At 50.7% G+C, this 18,523-nt stretch overlaps 1 protein-coding gene across 1 annotated transcript; it reads right to left on the bottom strand.

The window, feature by feature from the left end:
- Nucleotides 1-509: 509 nt before the first annotated feature.
- Nucleotides 510-17,634, bottom strand: VSIG10L (V-set and immunoglobulin domain containing 10 like). Its single transcript, XM_064293168.1, has 10 exons — nt 17,570-17,634; nt 13,575-14,464; nt 12,778-13,071; nt 12,394-12,678; nt 10,662-10,916; nt 6,638-6,916; nt 5,968-6,264; nt 3,255-3,368; nt 2,845-2,996; nt 510-2,219 (listed from the first exon to the last, which is right to left on the bottom strand). Exons 1-10 carry the CDS (start codon nt 17,632-17,634, stop codon nt 2,148-2,150), a joined length of 2,703 nt encoding a protein of 900 aa, XP_064149238.1. The 3' UTR covers nt 510-2,147.
- Between the last annotated feature and the right edge of the window lie 889 nt (nt 17,635-18,523).

Here is an 18,523-nt window from a genome sequence, read left to right on the forward strand (position 1 = left end):
GAGTTGGAGAGAGAGATGACGACAAAGAGAGACATAGAAAGAGAAAGCCAGGGACGGGCAGAAATATGGAAGACAGACAGAGACAAAAACACACAGGGAGAAAGACAAAAACAGATGAGGAGAGATAAAGAGAGAGGTGGGAAGGCAGCCCTGCTCCCTTCCTTTTATCTTATGATACAGTGGAAGGATGATGTGATGTCTGATGCTACAGCAGCCATCTTGCCACTGCCATGATGCAACAAGTCTAAAGACAACATGCCAACCCACTGAGGGTGACAGAGCAGAAGGATGCAAAGGGCCCAGGTCCTTGATGGGGTCACTGAGTTGCAGAACCTTCCTGAAACCACTCACCTCCATCCTTCTTGCTACCATGTATTTTGTTACTTGCAGCTAAAAGCATCCTCATTGACACACTCTCTAAATTCACAATGAGAAACCCAGCTGAGGAAAAAAAAAAAAAGACATCACGCTAGTGCAATCATTCACTGGCACCACATCATTTGGTCAGTCAACAAATATTTATCAATCGCCTGCTACACGTCATGCTCTGTGTAAAGTGTTGAGGGTAATAACACGGGCCTTGCCTTCAAGTAACTCTCAGTTTAGAGACAGAGTCAGAGGAACGCATGAGGAGTGGGGGGCTTAGGGATTCAGCGACCCAACACATGACCAAGGGGGGAGTTAGGGAAGGGTCTTCTGAGATGGCAATGGTTACCTTTAGACTTGAGAAGTGAATGACACAAGGCAAAGAGAAGTGTTCCAGGTGGAGTGAATTTCAGGGACAAAAGTGCCCCATAGGGTTTTCAATAACTGATTTTTCAGAAGTAGATCGCCAGGCCTTTCTTCCAAGTGTCTGGGTGGACATGAACTGCCAACCTTTTGGTTAGCAGCCAAGTATGTTAACCATTTGCACCGCTCAAGGACTCTGTCCTCTAGAGTAGCAGGTGCAAAAGAGACTCTCTGAGACTAACGTAGAGACAGGTGGCCCAGAAGAGCCGCACATGGGGTCTCATCCTCTCAAGCTGCCTTCCAAGACCCTTTCTCTTCTCCCAGGCCCAGGATCCCTAGAAAACTTGGCAACGAGGCAAGATAAAATGTCACACATTCACAGAACAAAAACATCAAAGGGTCCATTTTGAACACATTAAGTCTGAGATGCCATCTGGACATCTAAGTGAAGGTGTCAAGTAGGGAGTTGGCTTTTCAAGTCTGGAGTTCTGGGGAAAGGTCAGGTGGGGATAAGACATTTGGGAGTTATGTGTATGTTAGTATTTAAAGCCATGAGAGTGGACAAGATCACATTGAAGAAAAATGCAGGTAGGTAAACAGTCTGAGGACACTCCCTGGGACCAATATTTAGAGGCTGGGGACAGAACTTCTGTGTGGTGCAAATGGTTTTCACTCAACTACTAACCTAAAGGTTGGCAGTTTGAGCCCATCCAGCAGTACCATGGAAGAAAAGCCCTGGCGATCTGCTTTTGTTAAGATTATAGACAAGAAAACACTATGGAGCAGTTCTACTGGGTAATACATGGGGTGGCCATGAGTTGGAGTCGACTCGATGGCAACCAACACATACGCACACTAGAGTAGCAGGGGCGGAAGTACTGAGAGGAGGATCAGAGAGGCTGATAGAGGCCAAGCCCCATGGCAGAGAAAGGTCGTGGTGAGGAGTTTGGATAATATCTGATGGACAATGGGCAACCACGGAAGGGTTTAAAGAGAGGAGGGACAGAATTTGATCTGTTTTAAGATGAAGGCTCTGGGAGCTGGATGAAGCATGGCCTAAAGGAGGGAAAAGTGAGTGTAGGGAGAACTTTTCAGAGAACATGGCTGGGCTTCATCACCAACGCTAAGAAATGCAGCAAGTCTTGTCTTTCTTCTGTAGCGCCAGAGCTACCTGCCTGCTTTGAGGCTGTGCAAACCACCCTGTTAGCAGGAGTCTCTCCCAGCCCAGCAGTCACATCCCCTTGGTTGCACAAATACAAATGGAGTCTTCTTCTGTGGTGAGACAAGGAGACAGGAGGTCCCATTTGGGGGGTACAACCTTCCATTATGGCAGGCCAGGAAGGCCCTGCCTACTGCTGGGAGTGAAACAGGAAGTCCTGCCCCAAAATGTTCTGTGCTGTGCAGGTCACTGTCCCTGCTCACACCTGTGTGGCTGCCCGCACAGTCCTGGGGTAACCACGAGGAGAGATGACTGTACTGGGGCCTGAGGCCTGGAAGAGAGAGAAGGGAGGAACTCAGGAGTCACCCTGGATGTGACACGGCTCCCCTAACCTTTTCTTGCTCCAGTGCTCACCATTCAGAAATTAGCTGGGCTCTCTCCATTTGGAAGGTGAAAATAAATGGCTGGTCACTCATGGGGGAGATAAGACATTCAACAACCCAACTTTTACGGGGAAAGTGGAATGAAAGTCTTGTCCAATTTTTATGGGGGGAGGGTTCAATTCCATCCTTCTTTGGGGGAAAACTGTAATTCACTCTTTTTTTTTAATATATAAAAGTTGGATGGGAAGCCCTGTCCAACTTTTATATTAGAAACAAAAATGAAGGGAGGGGAGAAGAATGAGGGGAGGACGGAGAATGAAAGGGAAGGAGGGAGTGAGGGAGGGAGGAAGGGAAGGAAAGAGGAAGGAAGGAAGGAAAAGGGGAGAGAGGAAAGAAAGGAGGAAGGAAGGAAGGAAATGAGAAAAGTAGGTAGGTAGGTAGAAAGGGTAAAGTTTCACCAACTTCGTAAACCATAAAGTAAAACTGGAGAATGAATTCAGAGCATTTCATTTCCCTGACTTAAAAAAAAAAAAAATCCCTGTTCAGGGAAGAAATTGGGGCACCCACACTCACTTGGTGGGTCCTGGCTGGACTAGGATCCTCCAGGGGAACTTTGAGGGCCACAGGCTGTGGAGTCTGCACTGGGGTCACATTCTGCATTGTCTTCTCTGGTAGAATGACCACAGGGGTCAAGGTAGGGAGCTTCTTCTTCTTAGGAGTCTTTCCTGAGAAAGACAAGGAAGAGAAATGGGAATCCATGATTGGATGCTAAAACACGCCCCCATGGGCCCCAGCCAATGGCAAGGAAAGCTGGACTGAGAGACGGAGCCTGACTCCGATTGGCTGATATGGAGATGAAGTTGGTGGAACAGATGACCTATGCCTGCACTGATTGGTTCAGCCAGGTCTCTGATGGGCCTCTTCTCAGTGACCCTCCCAGGTGGTCTGGTAGAGGCTGCCTCTTCAGCAGGTCCCTCACTCACCCCGAAAGCGGCACAGACAGCAGATGCACAGGACAAGAAGCGCTGCCAGGAGCCCCAGGCCCAGTAGGGAGCCCAGGACAATGCCAGCGATGGCCCCAGGGCTCAGGGTGGAACCTAGAAGAGACAAAGAAAAGAGAGAAAAGGAGCCATGGCTGCACCCAAGTTTTCTAAGCCCGTAATTCCCGCGCCCCTCAGGGACCCAGGGGTCCAGACCTCCTGCCCCTCTTTGCTTCAGACCCTGGAATCTGGGACCCCAGGTGCCTGGCACTCTGCTAGGTACTGGGGATCCAATGGTGGACAAAACAGGCAAGGTATCTACCCTCTGGAGATCAATTCTTGGAGGGAAGTCAAGTAAATGAACAAATAAATTACATAATTACAGATTGCAGTAAGAAGGAAAAAATGTGCTTTGATATGTGAGGGGAGGTAACATACGGAAAGGATGGTGAGGAAAAGTCCCTGAGTGTTGTGGCTTAAATTGTGTCCCCCCAAAATACATGTTATAAATCCTAACCCCTATACCTATGGATGTAATCCCATTTGGGAATAGGGTTTTCTCTGTTATGTTGATGAGACCGCATCAGTGTAGAGGTGTCTTAAACCTAATCACTTTTGAGATATAAAAAGAGCAGATTAGCTACAGAAGCGAGCACAAATGAGGGAAGACAGATGTCACGAGTCGGTCATCAGGGAAGAAACAGAAGCTGAAAGAGAACAGATCTTTTCCCAGACAGAAAAAGAGCCTTCCCCTAGAGCCAGTGCCCTGAATTTCATCTTGTAGCCTCCTGAACTGTAAGAAAATAAATTTCTATTTTTTAAAGTCACCCACTTGTGGTCTTTCTGTTATAGCAGCACTAGATAACTAAGACAGGAGTTATTTGCATAATAATGATGTTTAAAGCCATGACAGAGTCCCTGCGTGGCGCAAACAGTTAAGCTCTCAACTACTAGCTGAAAGGTTGGTGGTTCGAACCCACCCAGTGGCACCTTGGAAGACAGGCCTGGCGATGTGCTTCCGAAAGGTCACAGCCTTGAAAACTATGGAGCAGTTCTATTCTGTACACGTGGGGTTGCCATCAATCAGAGCCGACTCGACAGCAACTAACAACAACAAAGCCGCGAGAGCTGACAAGATCACACTGAAGAGAAATACAGACAGAAAAGCGGTCTGACATGGTGTTGGGGACCAGTTAGCTCAACTGACATAAAGTTGGACTGCACCTCAACATAAAGAAAACAAAAATCCTCACAACTGGACCAATGAGCAACATCATCATAAACGGAGGAAAGGTTGAAGTTGTCAAGGATTTCATTTCACTTGGATCCACAATCAACAGCCATGAAAGCAGCAGTCAAGAAATCAAAAGACACATTGCGTTGGGCAAATCTGCTGCAAAGGACTTCTTAAAGTGTTGAAGAGCAAAGATGTCACCTTGAAGACTAAGGTGCGCCTGACCCAAGCCATGGTGTTTTCAATCGCCTCTTATGCATGGGAAAGCTGCACGATGAATAAGGAGGACCGAAGAAGGATTGACTCCTTGGAATTATGGTGTTGGAGAAGAATATTGAATATACTATGAACTGCCAAAAGAATGAACAAATCTGTCTTGGGAGAATTACAACCAGAATGCTCCTTAGAATCAAGAATGGTGAGACTACGTCTCATATACTTTGGACATGTTATCAGGAGGGATCAGTCCCTGGAAAAGGACATCATGCTTGGTAAACTAGATGGTTAGAGGAAAAGAGAAAGACCCTCAACAAGATGGATTAACACAGTGGCTGCAATAATGGGTTCAAGCATAGCAACAATTGTGAGGATGGTGCAGAACCAGGCAGCGTTTCATACTGTTGTGCATAGGGTCGCTATGAGTAGGAACCGACTCGACGGCACCTAACAACAATGACAACAGTTTATAAAGAAAATATTCTACATTCTACTTTGGTGAGTAGAGTCTGGGGTCTTAAAAGCTTGTGAGCAGCCATCTAAGATACTTCAGTGGTCTCGCCCCATTGGTAGCAAGGGAGAATAAAGAAAACCAAAGACACAAGGGAAAGAGTTCAAAGAACTAACGGACCACAACTACCACAGCCTCCACCAGACTGAGTCCAGCACAACTGGATGGTGCCTGGCTACCAACTGTGCAGACAGGGATCACAATAGAGGGTCCCAGACAGAGCTGGAAAAAAACGTAGAACAAAATTCTAGTTGAAAAGAAAAAGACCACACTTCCTGGTCTGACAGAGACTGAAGAAACCCTGAGAGTACAGCCCTCGGGTAACCTTTTAGCTCTGTAATGAAGTCACTCCTGAGGCTCACTCTTCAGCCAAAGATTAAACAGGCACATAAAACAAAACGAGACTAAAGGGGCACGCCAGCCAGGGGCAAGGACTAGAAGGCAAGAGCGGACAGGAAAGCTGGTAATGGGGAACCTAAGGTCAAGAAGGAAGAGTGTTAACATGTCATGGGGTTGGCAACCAATGTCATAAAACAATAGGTGTATTAATTGTTTAATGAGAAGCTAGTTTGCTCTGTAAACCTTCATCTAAAGTACAATAAAAAAAAAAAAAAAAGAAGAGGTCTGAGGACCAAGCCCTGAGACATTCCAGTGTTTAGAGGTTGTGGAGAAGAGGAACCAACGAAACAGACCAAGAAACACTTGCTGGAGAGCCAGGAGGAAGCCAAGGAGAATCACCCACAGCGCCAACTCACCAGTCTTGTAGACCCGACTTTGTGAAGGGGTCCCCGGCCGGCCCCCCAGGGTGGGCAGGATGCGCAAGGCCCAGGTCCCAGGGCTCCGAGGGGGGAGGGGCATCACAGCGGACCGCTCCTGAGGTCCCAGGATGAGCAGGGACACCCAGTCCTTGTAGGTGGTGGCTCTTCCCAGGTCAGACCCCTGTGGCCGAGCCTGGACCTCAAAGCCACTGATCAGTGCCCCGCGCTCCATGTCCCAGGTCAGCACAGCCCCATCTTGGGCTTTCTGCAGCCTCCATGAGGAGATGGAAGGCCCTAGAAGAAGAAAAGGGCTGGGGGCTGGACTCCTGTGTCCTTGAGCGGCAGGGGGAAAGGGACTGGAGGCTTAAACTCCCGAGTCTGAGGAAAGAAGGGGCTGGGGGCCTGGACTACTGGGTGTAGAGGGAGGAGGAGGCTGGGGCCTGAACTCCTGGGTCTGAGAGAGGAAAGGACTGGACACCTGACCTCCTGGGTCTGAGGGAGAAGGGGCTGCAGCCCCCAACTCCTGGGTCTGAGGGAGGAGGGGTTGTGGCCCTGGACTCCTGGATCTGCAGGATGAGGGGACTGGTGGCCTGAACTCAGGGTGGGGGGTTTGAGGGAAGAAGGGCTGGAGCCTGGACTCCTGGGTCTGGGAAAGAATGGGGCTCACCAATGAGGGTGATCTGGTCACCACCAGCACCCAGTGCCCCACTGCACAACACAGAGTAATTTCCTAGGTCCCAATCCAGGCTGAAGTTGCCAATGAGGAGCCTTCGTCCATCTTGGCTTAGCCGCAGGCGACCTCTGCCACCGAGAGCCAGGGGCCGCCCTTCCCGGGCCCAGGATGCTCGCGAAGGTGGGTGACAGCCAGAGGCCTCCAGCACCACCTCTGCCTCCCCTGACCGTGTCTCTTCCACCTTCGGATGCAGCAGCACCTCTCGGGGGGCCTCTGAAGGTGGGAAAATATCAGTAAGCAAGTCAAGCCCTTACCCTGGATTTAAAGGAGCCCCAGTGATGCAGATAGTTAAACACTTGGCTGCTAACACTGGCAGTTCAAACCCACCCAGCAGCTCCGGGGGAGAAAGACCTGGCAATCTGCCTCCGTAAAGATTGTTGTTGTTGTTGTTAGGTTCCATCGAGTCGGTTCCGACTCATAATGACCCTGTGTACAACAGAAACACTGCCCTGTCCAGCACCATCCTCACAGTAGTTATGTTTAAGCCCATTGTTGCAGCCACTGTGTCAATTCGTCTTATTGAGGATCTTCCTCTTTTTCACTAACCCTCCATTTTACCCTGCATGATGTCTTTCTCCAGCAACTGGTCCCTCCTGACAACACATACAAAGTATATGAGACAGTCTCAGCATCCTTGCTTCTAAGGAACATTCTGGTTGTACTTCTTCCAAGACAGATTTGTTCATTCTTCTGGCAATTCATGGTATATTTAATATTCTTCACCAACATCGCAATTCAAAGGTATCAATTCTTCAGTCTTCCTTATTCATCATTCAGCTTTCCCATGCATAGGAGGTGATTGAAAACACCATGGCTTGGGTCAGGGACACCTTAGTCTTCAAGGTGACATTTTTGCTTTTCAACACTTTTAAGAGGTCTTTTGCAGCCGATTTGCCCAATGCAATGCATCTTTTGATTTCTTGACTGCTGCTTCCATGGCTATTGATTGTGGATCCAAGTAAAATTAAATCCTTGTCAATGTCAATCTTTTCTCCATTTATGATGATGCTGCTTATTGGTCCAGTAGTGAGGATTTTTGTTTTCTTTATGTTGAGGTGTAATCCATACTGAAGGGTGTGGTCTTTGATCTTCATCAGTAAGTGCTTCAAGTCCTCTTCACTTTCAGCAAGCAAGGTTGTGTCATCTGCATAACGCAGGTTGTTAATAAGTCTTCCTCCAATCCTGATGGCCCATTCTTCTTCATATAGTCCAGCTTCTCTGATTATTTGCTCAGCATTCAGATTGAATAGGTATGGTGAAAGGATACAACCCTCACACACACTTTTCCTGACTTTAAACCACTCAGTATCCCCTTGTTCTGTCTGAACAACTGCCACTTGATCTATGTACAGGTCCCTCATGAACACAATCAAGTGTTCTGGAATTCCCATTCTTCGCAATGTTATGCATAATTTGTCATGAGCCACACAGTCGAATGCCTTTGCATAGTCAATAAAACAAAGGTAAACATTTTTCTGGTATTCTCTGCTTTCAGCCAGGATCCATGTGACATCAGCAATGATATTGCTGGTTCCACATCCTCTTCGGAATCCGGCTTGAACTTCTGGCGGTTCCCTGTCGATATACTGCTGCAGCTACTTTTGAGTGATCATTGGCGAAATTTTACTTGCGTGTGATATTAATGATATTGTTCGATAATTTCCTCATTCAGTAGGATCACCTTTCTTGGGAATAGACATAAATATAGATCTCTTCCAGTTGGTTGGCCAGGTAGCTGTCTTCCAAATTTGGCATAGATGAGTACTTCCAGCACTGCATCCGTTTGTTGAAACACTTCAGTTGGTATTCCATCAATTCCTGGAACTTTGTTTTTTGCTAATGTCTTCAGTGCAGCTTGGACTTCTTCCTTCAGTACCATTGGTTCCTGCTCATATGGTACCTCCTGAAATGGTTGAACGTCAGCCAATTCTTTTTGGTATAGTGACTCTGTGTATTCCTACTATCTTCTTTTGGACCAGTTCTTTTTGGTACAGTGACTCTGCGTATTCTTTCCATCTTCTTTTGGTGCTTCCTGAGTCATTTAATATCTTCCCCATGGAATCCTTCAACATTGCAACTTGAAGGTTGAATTTTTTCAATTTTTTCAGCTTGAGAAATACAGAGCATCTTCTTCCCTTTTGTTTTTCCATCTCCAGGTCTTTGCACATTTCATTATAATTCTTTACTTTGTCTTCTCGAGCCGCCCTTTGAAATCTTCTGTTCAACTCTTTCACTTCTTCATTTCTTCCTTTCGCTTTAGCTACTCGACCTTCAAGAGCAAGTTTCACAGTTTCTTCTCATATTCACTTTCGTCTGTTCTTTCTTTCCTGTCTTTTTAGTGACCTCTTCCTTTCTTCCTGTATGATGTCCTTGATGTCATTCCACAACTCGTCTGGTCTTCAGTCATTAGCGTTCAATGTGTCAAATCTATTTTTGAGATGGTCTCTAAATTCAGGTGGGATATACTCAAGGGTATACTTTGGCTCTAGTCGACTTGTTCTAATTTTCTTCAGTTTCATATGAGCAATTGATCGTCTGTTCTGCAGTCGGCCCCTGGCCTTGTTCTGACTGATGATATTGAGCTTTTCCATCATCTCTTCCCACACGTGTAGTTGATTTGATATTATGCGATCTCTGGCATCATTTCTATCACCAAGGCCATATTTTCCAGCTACTGATCCTTCTCCTTTGTTTCCAACTTTTCAATTCCAATCTCCAGTAATTATCAATGCATCTTGATTGCATGTTCAATCAATTTGAGACTGCAGAAGTTGGTAAAAATCTTCCATTTCTTCATCTTTGGCCTTAGTGGTTGGTGCATAAATTTGAATAATAGCTGCATTAACTGGTCTTCCTTGTAGGCCTATGCCTATTATCACTGACAGCGTTGTACTTCAGGATAGATCTTGAAACATTCTTTTTGACGATGAATGCAATGCCATTCCTCTTCAAGTTGTCATTTCTGGCATAGTAGACCATATGATTGTCCAATTCAAAATGGCCAATACCAGTCCATTTCAGCTCACCAATGCCTAGGATACCAATGTTTATGCATTCCATTTCATTTTTGATGACTTCCAATTTTCTTAGATTCATATTTCATACATTCCAGGTTCCAATTATTAATGGGTGTTTGCTGCTGTTTCTTCTCATTTTGAGTCATGCCATATCAGCAAACAAAGGTCCCAAAAGCTTGACTCCATCCACGTCAGTAAGGTTGACTCTACTTAGAGAAGGCAGTTCTTCCCCAGCCACCTCTTGAATGCCTTCCAACCTGAGAGGCTCATCTTCTGGCAGTATATCAAGCAGTGCTCTGCTGTTATTCATAAGGTTTTCACTGGCTAAATCTTTTCAGAGGTAGACTGCCAGGTTCTTCCTACTCTGTCTTAGTCTGGAAGCTCAGCTGAAACCTGTCCTCCATGGGTGACCCAGCTGGTATTTGAATACCAGTGGCATAGCTTCCAGCATCACAGCAACATGCAAGCCCCCACAGTAGGACAAACTGACAGACGCGTGGGGGCCGAAAAGATTACAGCCTAGGAAATCCTTTAACTAACCAAAGCCCGTTGCCATTAAGTTGATTCTGACTCATTGCAGCCCTATTGGACAGAGTAGAACTGTCCCATAAGATTTTCAAGACTGTAATCTTTTTGGAGAGCCCTTTTGGTGCAGTAGTTAAGCGCTTGGCTGCTAACTGAAAGGTCAGCGGTTGGAACCCACCAGCTGCTCCACCGAAGAAGATGTGGCAGTCTGCTCCCTTAAAGATTTACAGCCTTGGAAACACTATGGCGCAGTTCTACTCATCCTATAGGGTTATTATGAGTCGGAATCGACTGGAAGGGCAAGGGATTTGGTGTTTTGTTTTGTTTTGTTTTGAACCCTTCATGAAGGTTTAAAGGATTAAAGGAAAAATCCCTTCCCTCCTCGGGAACCAGAAGAAAGCCCCTCCCCTTCTCACCCGGGGTGATGGTGCAGGCACGTGTGGCCACCAGGTGATGAGCAACGCAGGTAACAGTGACGCCGCTGAGCCGTGGGTGGGCAGGAACTGATGCTAAGAGTGTAGAGGGCACCGGTCCGGCGCGGACGCCTTCGGGGAGACCCTGAAACTGCAGAGAGGCGGCGGGGACCCCGCCAGGCCAAGAGCAGCGGAAGCGGAGGCTGCGGTCCCCGGGTCCTCCTTCGACTGAGCACTGTGGTGACCCAGGGGGTAGATCTGAGGAAGGGAGAGACAGGGACAAAGGATACAGCCTCTCCCCTCTTTCTCTTCTAGCCCCGCCTCTTGGTGCATTGAGTCCACCCCTTCTCATCTAGCCCCGTCCCTCTAGGCATTGACCCTGCTACATTCTCTTGCTGAACCCACCTCCTTTGCCCAGTAACTCCACCCCTAAGGGGGCGTCCAGCAGCCACCCTGACTGCCTCTAGGAAAGAAACCTACGCACTGCATCTTGGCACCGTGATTCTTTTCCTTCCAAATACAGCCCAGCCCTTTCCTTTCTGGCTCCATCCCTTTTACCAGGTTACTCCACCCCCTCCTTGATTATGCCACAGGTAGCCTTTCTTTGCTGATGTCTCCTCTTTCCCAGACATGTCCGCCCCTGCGGGTCTCGCCCTCTTTCTAGGATGACCCCGCCCCTTTTCTTGTGTCTCTGCCCACTTTCCCAGTAACTTCTTTTGCTGATTCCACTTACTGGCCTAGGCAACTTAGTTCCTTCCCTTTCTGACTTCCATTCTTTGTGATTCAACTCTGCAGATTACTTGGTGACATTGCTTCTTGCCCAGGAATCTCCTCCCATTCAGTGCTAGACCCGCCCCCTCTCCAGGGTATCCCTACCCCTGTTGACTCTGCCTCTTACCCTGGGCATACACCCCCTTCAGAGAATCTCCCCTGCTCCTTGCTGCCCCCGCCCCTCCCCCGGGTATGCCCTCCCCTCCTGTTTTGTTCCCCTCTCCCCAGGTATCCCGCCCTCCTTGCTGGTCTTGCCCGGTCTTGTGAGCCTGGGTCTCTCTGCCCGCTTTGCTGACCCCGCTCCCCCTCCTAGCCACCCTTGCCCCATCGTGCGTCTAGGTCCCGTTGCTCTCCTGGGCATCCTCGCCCCTTCAGGGAATCTGCATCTGTCCTCAATGACCTCGCCCCTCCGTCTGGCATCCCCGCCCCGCCCTGCTGTATTGGCTCTCTCTCCGAGACATCACCTCCCTCTGGTTGGTCCCGCCCTCTCTCCCGGTCGCCCTTCCCTCCGGCTTCGTTCCACCCCTCTCCGGGTACCCCTGCACCCTTTCTGGTCCCTCGCTTTGCTGACCCCGCCCTCTTTCAGGTATTCCCCATTGGCCCCGACCTCTCTCCCGGGCACCCACCACCACTCTCTCTTGCTTTTGCCTTTTCCGGGTATCCCTCATTGGTCTCGCCCTTTCTCCTGGTACCCTCCCCTCCCGCCTCGTCCCTCCCCTCCCCAGGTATCCCCCTCCCCTGAAAGCCCCGTCCCTTGCTGGCTCTGCTCCCTCTCAGGTGGCTCCTCCTCAGGTTTCCACTCCTTGTTAGCCCCGCTTTTTCCCGCTGGCCCCGCCCTCTCACCCTGGCACCCTTCCCTCCTGCTTTGTGCTGCCCCCTCCCCAGGTAGCCCGGCCCGTTGCTGGCCCCGTCCCCTCCCCAGATGCCCGCCCTTCCGGCTTGGCCCCTCCCCGGCCGCGCTCACCTGCCACGGTGAGGTTGAGCAGAGAGCGGCGGCGTTGGCCGGTGCGCGGGTTTGCAGCGAGGCAGGCGTAGGCGCCGGCGTGGCCCGGCCCGACCTTGGGCAGCAGGAGGCGCGGGCCGGCTGGCACAGCGGCCTCGGCCGGGTCGGCCAGGCTCCAGGCGATGTCGGCGGGCGGCCGCGAGGCGGCGCTGCATCTCAGGGTCACGTTGCTGCCTGCGGTGACGTACAGGGCCGGGGAGGCGTCGCGGTCCGAGGACACAGTGATGGCCGGCGGGTCTGGACCGTCTGGGTGGAGGAGGCAGGGTCACTCGGGACTCCTCCAGGACCCCCGGAGACTGAGCCCTCAGCCCCCTTGTCCCCAGCCGAAGGTGGTGCTCCACTCACAGAAGACGCTGACATTGGCTGCGGCCTCCGTGTGGCCGAAGGGGCTGCGGACGCTGCAAGTGTACCGGGCATGGTCGCTGCGCACTGGGCGCTCGATGACCAGCTGGTCGCCCTCCGCGCGGATCCGGGGCGGCTCTGCTCCCTCGCGGTCCGCCGCCTCGAGGGCCCTTGCGTTCCGGCTCCAGCTCAGCTCCCCGCGCCCCGGCCTCCACCCCACACAGCGCAGCCGGAGCTCGGCCGCCCCCTCCTCTGTCTCTGGGGCCTGGGGCTGCACCGACAGCTGGGGCAGGGGCTCTGGAAGAGGAGGAACAAGCTCAGGACCTGGCCCGTGAGTCCGGCCCCTAGCCCCCTTGTCCCTTAGACCCAGGACTCCAGGCCCCCAAAACCGATGTCATGAGTCTGAGGCCTCCGGGTCCCTTCTCCCCTAACAGGAGTCTTGACCCCAAGCCCAACTTCCCTCAAGCACCCATGTCTTGCCCACCATCCCCTTTTCACCCTTCCTCAGGGGCCTTAGGGAGCCCTGGTGGCACCGTGGTTAAAGTACTTGGCTGCTAACTGAAAGGTTGACAGTTTGAACCCACCAGCAGCTTCGTGGGAAGAATATGTGGCAGTCTGCTCCCGTAAAGATTACAGCCTTGGAAACCCTATGAGGCAGTTCTACTCTGTCCTATCAGGTCATTATGAGTCGGAATCGACTGGAAGGCAATCGGTTTGGACTTTATGCAAACGTCCTCAGAACAGCACAGTGAATTGCCCAAAGGTCTCCCAGAGCAGAGCAGACCTCAGCGCCCACTTACCATACACGCCCACTGTGAACTCCCGAATCTGCCGGGAGACCCCGGCGCGTATGACCTCGGCTGTGTAGACCCCGGCATCGTCCAGCTGGGCAGAGGAGACTTCCAGACCCCCTGTGGCCTGGTCAAATCTCAGGCGGCGTCGGTGAGCAGGGTCCAGGCTGATCAGCGGAGCTCCTGGCCCCAGGCCTCCGGTTACCAGCACCGTGGAGCCCCGGCGCCAGACCACCAGAGGTGCAGGGGGCCTGGGGTTAGGGGCTGGAGCCAGGGGAAGCTGGATGGTAGCACCCACCAGCACCGCTAGGTGTCCCCGTACCTGCTGGGGGAAGCTTGAGGCTGGGTGGTCTTCTGCAGAAACTCCAGATTCCCGGCTCTGGGCAGAGGATTCAAGATCCTCGGGGGAGAGTTTTGAACCGACTTTCATATCTGGGCCTTGAGCAGAAATATTGGAAGCTGGGGTCTTAACAGGGAAGGAAGGCTTGGGGTCTTTGGCAGAAACTTCGGACCCAACTTTGGATCCAGGGATTTCACGTGAGGTGGGATCCAGGGTCTCGGCAGGGACTTTCAAACGTGGGCCCTCAGCAGAAACATTTGCCCAGAGGGACCCAGACATATCTTTTGAACTCAAGGCCTCAGTAAACCATTTGGAATCAGGGGTGTCAGCAGTGGTTTTTGAACCTGGAGATGGATCTGGAAGTTTCCAGCTGGTGACTTTGGTGGAGGAAACTTTGGAATCCAGGCCCTGTGAAGAGCTCTCTGAGGCAGAGGAGAAATTGGTTTGCTGAGCTCCAGCAGAGGCTCTGAGGGTGAGGACCCCTTCTCTGGATGCTGCAGAGGAGAGGAAGGGAGGTTGTTGGGGGAGGCTGTGGGAAAGGGGGCTGCTGGGGAAGGGGCTGGGCAGGGGACTCACCCAGGAGCAGGAAGAGCCGCAGAGCCTGAGAGATGTCCATGGTGCTGGCTGCACCCGCTAGGACACTGGAACGAGTCCCGGGGCCTGCGCCAGTCCCTTTCGGACAGGACTAGTCCAACAGGACGGGTAGGTAGCTTCCTGGGCGGGGAAGGGAGCCAGACTCAGTGAGAGGTGCCAGGATATCCCACCCTGATCCAGTGGCTAAGCCTCCCACCCCACCCCACACGCCTTCATCAGCTGACCCCATTAGATGGGAGTCCGAGCTTGACCCTTGCACTCCCTACCCCTAGGCGGAAGAGGGTGAGAATTGAGTGTTGTTGTTGGGTGCCCGTGTAACAGAGTAGAACTGCCCTATAGGGTTTTCTTGACTGTAATCTTTACAGGAGCAGATTGACAGGTCTTTTTCCTGAGGAGCCACTAGGTGGGTTCGAACTGCCAACTTCTTGGTTAGCAGTTGAGTGCTTAACTGTTGCATCACCAGGGCTCCTTGGGAACTGAGTGCCAGCTGGAAATGTGGTAGGGTGGGGCAAAGCTGGGAAGACTTCCTGGAGAAAAAGGAGGTGCCCTTTCAGAGAGCCCCACCTCTGATGGTCTCAGCTCAGGCTTCTTCCTCCCTAGCCTCCTATTCCCCCTTACAGCTTCTGATACGTACTCAAGTCTGACCCTGCTCCTCTGCCACTCTAAACTCTCCCATGGCTCCCTGTCACCCTCAGAACCGAGTCTCAAGTCACCATCTAAAGGTCTGACATCTTTCCTCCATCCCAGATCTGCATTTCTGTGTCCTCCCAAGCCCCTCATATGCCCCATGTCCCCCTAAGCTCAGCATCTTTCCTCTAACCCAGTCCTCCTCCTGGGTTTCCCATCTCCAGGTTGGCTCCACCATCTTTGCAGTCATTGGGCCAGCTGTCCTCACTCTCTCCCTCCCCCTCATTCTCCAATCTCCAAGGTCTGTCCCTCCTGCCCCCTGAATCTCCCTGCCCTCTTCCCTTCTCTGTCCCCATTCTCTGGTCCTCTCCTCCTGAACCCTTGCCCAGCCTCCTTTCTGGCCTCCAGTCCCTCCAGTTCCCCACATGGCCCTGAGGGTCTTTCTACAACCAGAGATGACTTTGCCCCTCTTTTGCTCACACCCTTCCCATGGCTCCCAGTGCCCTCAGGAGAAAGTCCAAATTTCTCAGCAGAACTTCTAGGCCCTATTTTGCCTAGACTCACCTACTCCATCCACTTCTTCCTACTCACTCCAAACCACTTACCACCTGCCCCATCTATCACCTCCCAGCCTTTGCACATGGTGCTGTTTCCTCTTCCTGGAATGCTCTTGCTCACTCCCCTCCCTCCTCCAACCTGGCTAACCACACCTGTCCTTCAGATCTCATCCTATTAAGAACAATAATAATAATTGCAGGTTATCATGCACCATGAACCATGCTAAATGCGTCCCATGCAGGATCTGGCTGAAACCTCTGAAACACCCTATGAGTCGAGTGTTGTTACTCTCATTTGACAGACCAGGGGACTGTGGCTCAGAGAGGTCTAGGGGCCTGTTGGAGGTTGCACAGCCAGAGAGGGAGGAGCTGGACTTGACCCAGGATGATCAGACTGCTCACTCCTTCAGAAAGTTTTCCCTCCCACCCAACTCTGGGGTTAGAGCCTCTGTTAGGCCCCCAGGCCTCTGAGCTGACTCCCAACACAGTTTTCCCTATGCTTAAAACACTACTACTAGTAATACGTTTAAAGAACTACCTATAAACCAAAACCAAACCCACTGCTGTTAAGTCAATTCCAACTACTGGCGACCCTATAGGACAGGGTAGAGCTGCCCTATAGGGTTTCTGAGGAATGGCTAGTAGATTCAAACTGCTGACCTTTTGGTTAGCAGCCGAGCCTTTTAACCACTATGCCACCAGGGTGGGATCTCAAATTGACAACAGCAACTTGAAAGGATAGGTAGGAAACCTAGCGGGCAGTGAGATTATGTTAATGCGGGAGGATCAATTCAGAATAGGGGGGTGAGAATGGTTGAGTGAAGGTAATCAATGTCCCTGAATTATACCTGTAGAAATTGCTGAATTGGTGTATTTTTGCTGTGTATATTTTCAACAACAACAAAAAACATTTTTTTAATTATGCTAATAATACATATCGAGCATTTTCTGTATGTCGGGGTGGTTCTGGGGCTGCTACAAAATTTAACCCTTTAGAACCCTATGGGGCAGGTTGCAGTAGCTTAAAGATGGCTGTAAATTCTTTGGCATTCTTCCCATTGAGAGGTGGGGTCTATGTCCCTTCCCCTTGAATCTCGGTGGGCTCCATGACTGCTTGACCAAGAGAGTACAGTGGAAGTGGCCTTGTGCCAGTTGCTGGATCTAGGCCTTAAGAGACTGGGGTATTCCACCTCCTGTATCATAGAACATGCCCTCTTGGAATCCAGCCACCATGCTGTGAGGAAGCCCAAGCAGCCCTCAGAGAGGAATCATGGCTCCTGGTCAACAGCCCTGGCTGAGAATCCCAGCCAACAGCCAGCACCAGCTTTCCAGCCACGTTAGTGAGCCATCTTAGAAGTAGATCCTCTAGTCCTGTAAAAATGCCTTTGTGGAGGCATCTGACCTCCTCTAACTTCACAAGGTAGAGAATCACACCATCAGCGTGAACCCAAGGCTGATTCCTATGAGGCAGAGGTCAGAAATACCTCCTGTCTCCAACCTTTTTACCAATCCTGACACCAGCTGTCCCTCCCACAGCACCCTCTACTTCTCTGCTGGGTTCGACAATTGCTTGCAATGGCCACACAGAATTCACAGACAATACTCAGGATTAGGGGGTTTATTAGGGAAGTTAACAGGTTACAATTCAGGATCAGGAACGACTCAGGATATAGTTCTTTGGTCAGGACAGCTTTTTGCCCACGCCCACAGGCAGGCCTTTCCCTGGCCCTCGGTCCCTTGGCCTGGCCTCTGCCCTGCTCGGGCAAGTGTAACAAAGCTCTTTAGCTCCACCAACAAGTGCCCGGGAGGCACACCACTCTGCCAGCAAGCCTCCTGCCCGAAGGCACTGAGCCTTCTTGCTCCATGGGCTGGGAAGCCTGCCGCACTGTCCCCTGCCAGTCTCCTGGTTCTGCCGTCTCTGCTGCCACTGTTTCTCGTTGACTCTTGCCATCTGTGATGTTACAGCTCTCTGTCTCCTGGGTCTAGGAGGTTCTCAGCACAGGGATCCCAAGTACAAAGCATGCATTCCACGCCTAGCTCTTCTTTCTTGGTGGTAGTGAGGTCCCAACTTTCCACCTCTGGGACGGCTCATTTTAAGCCTAGCAGGATGGCAAAGCTAACCAATCCTCTTGTTAGAGTTCCATACACCTTATTTACATCGCCCCATCCCCACAAAGGTGCCGTGCACCTTATTTGCATTATTAGCAAGCTGTCCAATCCCCTGGGTGGGCCATAAGTACCTTATTTGCATAGTACCACCCATTCATTTGGTGGGAGTTACAAGACCATGGTGAGAAAAGCCATATAAAAGTGATCAATTGCACTGCAGATGCCATTTCAGCCACCCCAACTGATGTTGCATGGAAGAGAAACAAGCTATCTCTGCCGAATCCTTGCCAAATTACAGATTTGTGAGCAAAATAAATAATTGTTTTAAGCCACTCTGGTCAATTTTATGTGTCAACTTGGCTATGCTATGGTTCCCAGTGGTTTTGCTGAACGCTGGACTAGTTGCTGTTCTGTAATGTAATGCAATGTAAAATAATCAATCAATCAGGTGAAAGGAGAGCTTCTTAGACTGTTGTCTGCCTTTGAACTATAGATATTTTGGCAGATCTCTCTCTCTCTCTCTCTCTCTCTCTCGACTCTGTACTCTTCCTGTCACCTGACCTATGGATCCACCTGGCCTATGGATTTTGGACTTGCCAGCCCCACAATTGTGTGAGCCAATCCCTTGAAGTAAATGTCTCTCTCTGGTTGTTTCTCTAGAGAACCCTGACTGACAGCCACCAAGTTCTGGGGCAGTTTATTACACTGCAATAGATAACCAAACTACAGAT

Source organism: Loxodonta africana, chromosome 11, assembly GCF_030014295.1.
Source record: "Loxodonta africana isolate mLoxAfr1 chromosome 11, mLoxAfr1.hap2, whole genome shotgun sequence".
Lineage (NCBI taxonomy): Eukaryota > Metazoa > Chordata > Mammalia > Proboscidea > Elephantidae > Loxodonta > Loxodonta africana.

Bases quoted from the DNA above. Each gene is read 5' to 3' on its own strand.
- VSIG10L (XM_064293168.1), bottom strand. From the start codon at position 17,634: ATGGCAAGAGTCAACGAGAAACAGTGGCAGCAGAGACGGCAGAACCAG. The intron at 6,917-10,661 runs GTGAGAAGGGGA...TCCCACCTTCAG, and splicing joins TGCCTGCACCATCACCCCGG to AGGCCCCCCGAGAGGTGCTG. The intron at 3,369-5,967 runs GTGAGTTGGCGC...TGTCTCTTCTAG, and splicing joins AAGTCGGGTCTACAAGACTG to GTTCCACCCTGAGCCCTGGG.